The 6,983-nt window shown below is 54.1% G+C and overlaps 1 protein-coding gene across 1 annotated transcript; it reads left to right on the forward strand.

Moving 5' to 3' along the window:
* Positions 1-310: 310 nt before the first annotated feature.
* POSPLADRAFT_1133347 (hypothetical protein) lies at positions 311-6,557 on the forward strand (the record flags this gene model as incomplete). Its single annotated transcript, XM_024484329.1, has 13 exons — positions 311-364; positions 611-695; positions 801-950; positions 1,550-1,634; positions 1,815-1,961; positions 2,008-2,228; positions 2,474-2,528; positions 2,742-3,627; positions 4,170-4,185; positions 4,305-4,513; positions 4,866-4,987; positions 5,080-5,102; positions 5,755-6,557. The coding sequence occupies 13 exons, from the start codon at positions 311-313 to the stop codon at positions 6,555-6,557; spliced, it is 2,856 nt and encodes a 951-aa protein (XP_024342498.1).
* Positions 6,558-6,983: the final 426 nt, after the last annotated feature.

Consider the following 6,983-nt stretch of genomic DNA (forward strand, 5'->3'; position numbering starts at 1 on the left):
CACGTGTTGAACATGCGCATCGCGTTCATCCACTGCCTCCGGCCCAGTTCCGCAACTTACATAGAGGATGTTCCGAGGGAAGTTTTGACGTGCGCTGACTGCCGCGACATACATCGAAGGTTGCACTCTCACCTGAGAACGATAGGGTGTGATCTCGATAAGCGCTGGCGATTCCACGGAATGCAGAGAATTTGCGGTCTGCAAGCCGCACAAGGCTGGGCTAGCGCGACCGAGCACCTGATGTTGCAGAATGCATATCGATTGCAGTTGATAAGTCTTCGACTGTGTGGACTCTGGACCGCCTTTTCCCATGGTGATTGCGCTCGTCTGCTTCCCCAGCCTCAAGGCTTGGAGACCTATCGTTGTACGTAAACTATCCTCATCTGATGGATGATCACCTGATGTTAATAGAGATATCTCAACCTGTTCCTGTGGGACTGTGGGATGCATACAGCCGTTGATCGCAATTCGAACACACGCGTTGTACGGAAACATACTGATGATCAAGACATCGTATGCCAGGTCACAGGATGATCCTGGCGCCACAGCCCTTCACTATACTCGCGCTCATAGTCGTCTTAGGACGCAGCTTTCTATGATCATGCCCCAGACCGAGCTCTCTGTCGAACTCACAAGCATCCGCAATGTCTCGCACAATGTGGGGCCAGCCACCGTCATCGCGGAGCGCGAGCAGAGTGCGATTGATGCAAGCTACATGACGGCGCGCGTTCAGGGAAAGAAAATAATGCGACCTCTGCTTGTCATTCCGTCGAGCTAACACAACGGGGTGTTATTTGCAGGCTGCAACTGCCTCACCGGAGCGAGGGAGGAATCTGATGGTGATATTGACGTTGAACATATAAATACACGCAAAAGACGCAATGATAACTCATACTGGAAGGCGTGGGACAGGCCCACTCTTCTTCAATTGGCGTCAGCGCCCGTCGCATGTACGTCTCGCCTTGTCATATTTGAGTCGGCCTTCGACGCCCCACACTCTGCCCGAGAAAACCCTCAAGTTAGGGGGACCTTGTCGATGACTGTGTTGAACGCTGGAGTAGTCTTGTCATTTCTCTGCTGGTTTGTCGTAATTGCTCGTGCCTTCCTCTGCTGTCCAAGTGCGGTTCGGTTCGTGCGCTACTGTTAGCCGCTCCGCATCCTACCGACCGGCATGTACAATGCTGTGCGAGTCTTCCAGATCATGGACGCACGGCGGTGCTATGCCGTTCCTATGCACGGGAGTCCCGATCCCTCGCATGTCCACTCCAGATGCTGAACGTGAACAAATGTAACACTCATCGCGAATGGCTCGCTTCATGTCGCTCACCCTCTACAGCACCATGTTGCCATTGACGCAGATGTGCTCCACTATGTCTCGTTCAGACAATAACACGTCCCATCTGGGCAGAATTTAAAGCCGTCAGGAAGTCACTTGCACGATAAACGTAATGGTGGACCTAGGGAGCACCCCTCGAGACGAAATAGGGAATGAAGGAAGGGGGGGAGGAGTGGCCTTGTATCAGTGACATGATTTGTGCGGTCTTCATAGGCACATCGCGACACACACCGTATTCTGCGAATATGAACGAAGAGACGACGGCCCTTTCTGCGTTTTCCGTAGATTCAAATATACGGTGTGCAGGAGTACCTACACGGGGAGCTGGTGTCAGGGCGTCTGGAGGGGCAATTTGCACGGAGACACGTCGAGACCACCCTGAGCCTCAACCTGCGATAGGTGGCTGGGCAGAATGCTCACGTACGATACTTGTATTCCACTTACGTTCAACGGCTGTATGCGTATCACATTTGTACAGCATCTATCCGAGATGTCTCCATCAGCACGGAGTGGCCCTGTACCAGGCGAAGGGCCGGTTACGTACAACGCAAGGCTTGCCGGCCCTGAGCCTTGAGAAGCCAACACATTCAGTCAACGTGATCAAAGGCGGTCCACCGTCCACACTGTGAGAGTGTCATCCAAGCTGCTCAGTGTGTATTGCCCGACCCCAGGTGCTCGGAAAACCTAATCAAGCCTTGTGCGGTTCACATACCGCAAGGTCTTATCTCTAGCGTGTATCGATACCACGGAGAAGGACAAGCGCACGCTCTTGGTCTGAGGTTGGATTGCGATCTTCAGTGCATGCTGCAGAAGTCTGCGCCTATCAAAAGCTTCTCCCGAGACGACCTCTACATAGCGGTGGAGCCGTACCAAGAGGCAGTGGACGGACGCGGTGCGCATGTTCAACATGCGTTCCTTCCAGCAGTCTGAACTGCACAGCATGATGACGGCGGCGAGGGCGACATGGAGATGAATGAGGCGAGAACGCATCGAGGATCGTAACGGAATTCTAGGTTTACGACTGTAATTAGGGAGATTAGGTGAGACGCAGGCATCGCCTCGTTACTCTGTCATATCAGCTGAAAAGAGAGCGAGGCTCCACACACCTGCTACGCGTTTCCCTACTGCCTTTCCGAGTCCTCTCCGACCTCTCCTCTCCGAGCGCGGGCACTATGGAAACTGGAGGCAATCAGTGAGTGGGGCCAAAAGCCCTGATTTCGGTGCTCCTCGATCGTATCATGGTCTCACACCTCCTACAAGGATGGTGATGGGGGTTATCCTTGCTCGGGACCTACTTCGTGACCGTGCAGGACCTTTGCTCGACGCCCGGGCTGTAATAAACGATACAAGCAGGTGCACGACGGTGTCAGCATAAAAGCATATCAGCTGGGCTCACTTTCCACAGTATTACCACAGGGACAGTCCCGACGGCCGTGCTTCGGCCTCTCCCGCTGGAGCTCTGGTTGTTGATCATTGATGAGCTCGGTGCAGAACGCGATTACGATGCGCTGGAAGCGTGCGCAGAGGCCAGTGAAGGATTGCTGAAAGAGAGAGCGGAGAGATACATTCCAAATGAAATGACATTCAGAAAGCAGGAGGAGGTTGCGAGCATTAAAATGGGGTTACACTGGAAGGGACCAGAGAGAGTACGCATCTTGGGAGGAATGCGCCGTGGGGGGCAGCTCCCTATTCCACACCTTGCGACATTTGCATCGAGGTTCGCACAAAAGTGGACACGCGCAGGCACGCTGACGATCGAGAAGGCAGAGTGGCGGGTCCAGGATCTCGATCATCATCACCTCTTGCTCGATTTGGCCTATTTCAACAACGTCAGCACGCTCTTCCTGTATGGCGTCACGTTCCCTACGGTCCTGGCGTTTTGGCGCCTCGTCTGCGCCCTCCCTCAACTGCGCTGGCTTCACCTCTATGACGTTACGTTCGTGGACACTGCCATTGATGCCCGGACGTTCTCTGCCTTTCGCCTCCTGTCCGCTCCCCGCCTGGAGGAGATGGATATGCTTCCACCCATGTCATCCGATGGCGGTCGACTCGTATCACACCAAGAAACAGACTCCGCTGGGCTGCTTTTAGCGCTTTTAGCACAGACTGTGTCATCTCTCAAGGAACCTCCATGGAGAAATGTCAGGTTGTTGTACTTGTGGGATGTCATGCTCCCGACCGCTGCCGACTTGGAATGCTTGCGCTTTGCTCTTCCTTCCCTCGAGTTATTCATGATCTTCGGGCCCCTATCCGTACCGATTGATACACATGTGCAACAGGAGCTTCGGCAGGTCCAACGCTGGACCACAGTCAAATGCAAATGCGGACCCACATGCTTGCGCGCTCAGCTGCGTCACCCAGACTCCGCCAAAGGAAAAGCATGAGCGCAGCATGCTCGCAAAATACGCCGTTTGATAATCGCGGTGATTCATGTTTGTGCGCCTCGTTCCGCACTAGCGCACAGACGCAGCTTACCATGTACTCACACATATAGAAATTGCGCTCAACACGTCAATGTGGCCAAAAACGTTCATTGTTACACAGACCCTCTTCTACACCCTCTTCTAGCCCGCTTGTCCGTCCACGTCCCGACCCGCCTGCTCGTCCATCCGCACCCTGCCCCTCCTGCTCGTCCATCCGCGCCCCAATCCTCACATTCATTCACTCATACATTTGTTCGCCAGCTTGCTCACCTGCGCACTGCATATCCCTCGTTTCCTTCCACCGGTCTGGGATCTCATTTGCGCACTGTTGTCCCGCAGGTCTTCTGTCGAGTTGTAGTGGTACATGTGTATTAGAGCAACACTAATAAATCATACTTGTGCTCGAATAGCACCCTCTGACAGTCGGTAACATTCTCGCGCAGGGGATGCGCCGCAGCCTGGCAGTAACCAGCAGCAGCGGAAGCTCGCTCAATGCACTGGCAGTTTATTGGCGCGCCTGACGGGCAGTAAGGTGCCAATGGAAGACAGCCGGAGGCCCGTTCTGGAGGGGATGAAGCAGCACTTAGTGCAGAAAAACATCAAGAAGGAGATTTCGGAGAAGGTCTGCGAGAGCATTTTCTTGAGCCCACCCAACCCGGTATCGTCACGGACGATGCGAGGCGCGTGCATGAGCGTGGAGACGGAGTCCCAAGCATGGTTGCCCAGCGAAAGATCGAGATCGAGTAGCGCGAGGGTAGGTCATAAATGCACCGACAGTCTCGACGGCTGATCGCACTCAGCGCGAAGGGGGTCGAGGGCCAGCGTTAGACCCACATAGCTTCGTGGTGCACAGGACGACGGAGTAATGAAGGTGGACCGGGTGTATTGATCGCCGCCGATAGAGACCAACATTCGCCCGGGATTGTGTCTCGTCTGAGGAGGACACTGTATATGTGCAGGGGCGTCCTGGGGGCGTGGCATTTGTGTGATCGTAGCACGCATGCGCGCAGATTGTGCATTTAGATAGATGGAACGACGCGATGCCGCTCAACAACGTAACGGGGAGGATAGAAGATGATAGAGATCTGAGATGATATTTTGCAGAGAATATATGCATGACAATCCGTGAACGCGGTGGAGTTGTGATATGGTGGAAGAAGCCTTTCTCCGTGCACGGCGCGAGTGAGGGGCCCCTAGACAAAGTGATCTTCACCTACAGACACCAATTGTCAGTGATCTTTTCATCAATTTGAGCTCGGTGTGCATTGTACCTGATGGATATCCTATATAAATACTATGGACAATACACATCCATCAGAGCCGCAGTGAAGACGCCATGAAGGGTACGCACCACAGGTTGATCCCCCATGCATCCAGCTTTGGTGAAACATTTGTCTTTCCGTTCTATTCCTTGTACTACTAGCGCCCATACTGGCGCCTGTCCTAGTGCTCACCCGCAGGTTGAACATTATGCTGCTTACATAATGGGGTCCGTGCGCACTTCGTGCCTGGTATCGTACCACTACGTTTCTTTCTTCACTAACACGACCATATAGACACGATGGTCCGTGCGTAGTCGGTACTTGTATAAGTAGTTGTACCATTAGTCGGTCGAACCCTAAGTTCGACCTGGTTATTCATTCAAGTCTCTGCTCCTCTTCGCTTGGGGTAGTGGTCATTCTCGACTTCCTCGCTCGATCTTCAGGACGACGCACTGTCCATAAGCCCTCGCTCGTCGTCTACGAGTCAGGCATCGATATAGGAGTATAGACCGTTGTATCAAAAGGTCGAACTTTCTAAGCTACGTTCCTAGTTTCACCTAGTCGAACAACTCATCCACCATCACGTCGAACAACGCAGTAAACCCGGTTCCCTTAAGACTACCAGCCCTCGCAGGATCTCCCCTTCTCCAGTACGACCGAGCAGACCGTTGCTTCGTCACCACCACAAGAAGGACTCCCATCTATCCTCGAGGCGGCTCCTGGGTTCGTGCAGAAGGATCCAACCCGCAGATCATCGCCCATCAACAGCTTGTCAGCTATTACCAGAGACACCCTCCCGCTCACCCAGAAGACGTATTCGCCACCCTACGAATCAACGTCGAACCAGCACAAACAACAGAGAACCTACAGTCACCTGTTAACGAACAACCGTTCGAGCTCCCGGACGTTCAGTACGTTCCCATCGAGGCTCCAGAACTACCACCAGCTCCACCTGCACCAACCAACGCACCGGTTGAAGTCCCTATGGCAACGTTCACTCAAGCAGACATCGATCAGCGCATCGCTGTCGCCCTCGCAGCATACCAATCCCAACAGTCAACTGCCAACCGACCCCTTCGCCTTGACATCCCCGCTCCCGAACCTTTCAGCGGAAAGGCGGAAGACCTCAGACGCTTCATCCAATGCGTCCTCTCCTACTTCGTCGCCACCAACAACACCAGACTTAGCGATGAAGCAAAGATCGCCTTCACTGTAGCGTTGATGAGGAAGGACCTAGGGAAGACATGGGCAGACGCATACTACGAGAAGTCGGCAGGGGGAGTCCAGGTCTATCCCGATTGGGCAGCCTTCGCCACCGCCCTCGAGGAAGCGTTTCCCGAGCACGGAACGCGAATCAAGGCACACCAAATCCTGATGAGACTGCCCGAACGACAAAAGAACAAGAAGACGGCGCTCTCCCTTGGAAACTACGTCACCCGCTTCGAGCAGCTAGCGTCGAAAGCCCAGCTCAAGGACGCTGAAGTCAATGGCGTCAACCTGTCGCGACTTGAGGTCAAGCGACAGGGAAATATCTAGAAGCGAGGGGCGTCCGACTGGTTCTCACCGAAGCGATGGTGAGCGAGGCTCAAACCTAAGGCTAGGGACAAGAATATATTAGTTAGTAAGGAAAGATAAGTAGGTACAGGAGAGCTTACTGACCTAGGGACAAGAGGTCGAAACTGAGGTCCCTAGGGCAGCAGAGGCCGGCTTATATACAGGGGAGATTAAGGGCAGGCTGTGCGCATTGGTCCATGCACAGCTGGTCCGTGCACAGCATGCCGACGCGGCCCCGGGGGCCGGTGAGTCAGAGCGGCTGTGTCAGCGGAGCCCGAGCTGTGCCGTGCACTGCCGCCCCATCTAATCTAATCGTACAGTGGATAGCGACGCGTCCATATCGGGCAAGTAGTACAGAGGTCGCGGGTTCGAGCCCGCGAAAAGGAAAAAATTAAAAAACGGCTAGGC

This window comes from Postia placenta (assembly GCF_002117355.1).
Source record: "Postia placenta MAD-698-R-SB12 unplaced genomic scaffold POSPLAscaffold_2, whole genome shotgun sequence".
In the NCBI taxonomy this organism is placed as follows: domain Eukaryota; kingdom Fungi; phylum Basidiomycota; class Agaricomycetes; order Polyporales; family Adustoporiaceae; genus Rhodonia; species Rhodonia placenta.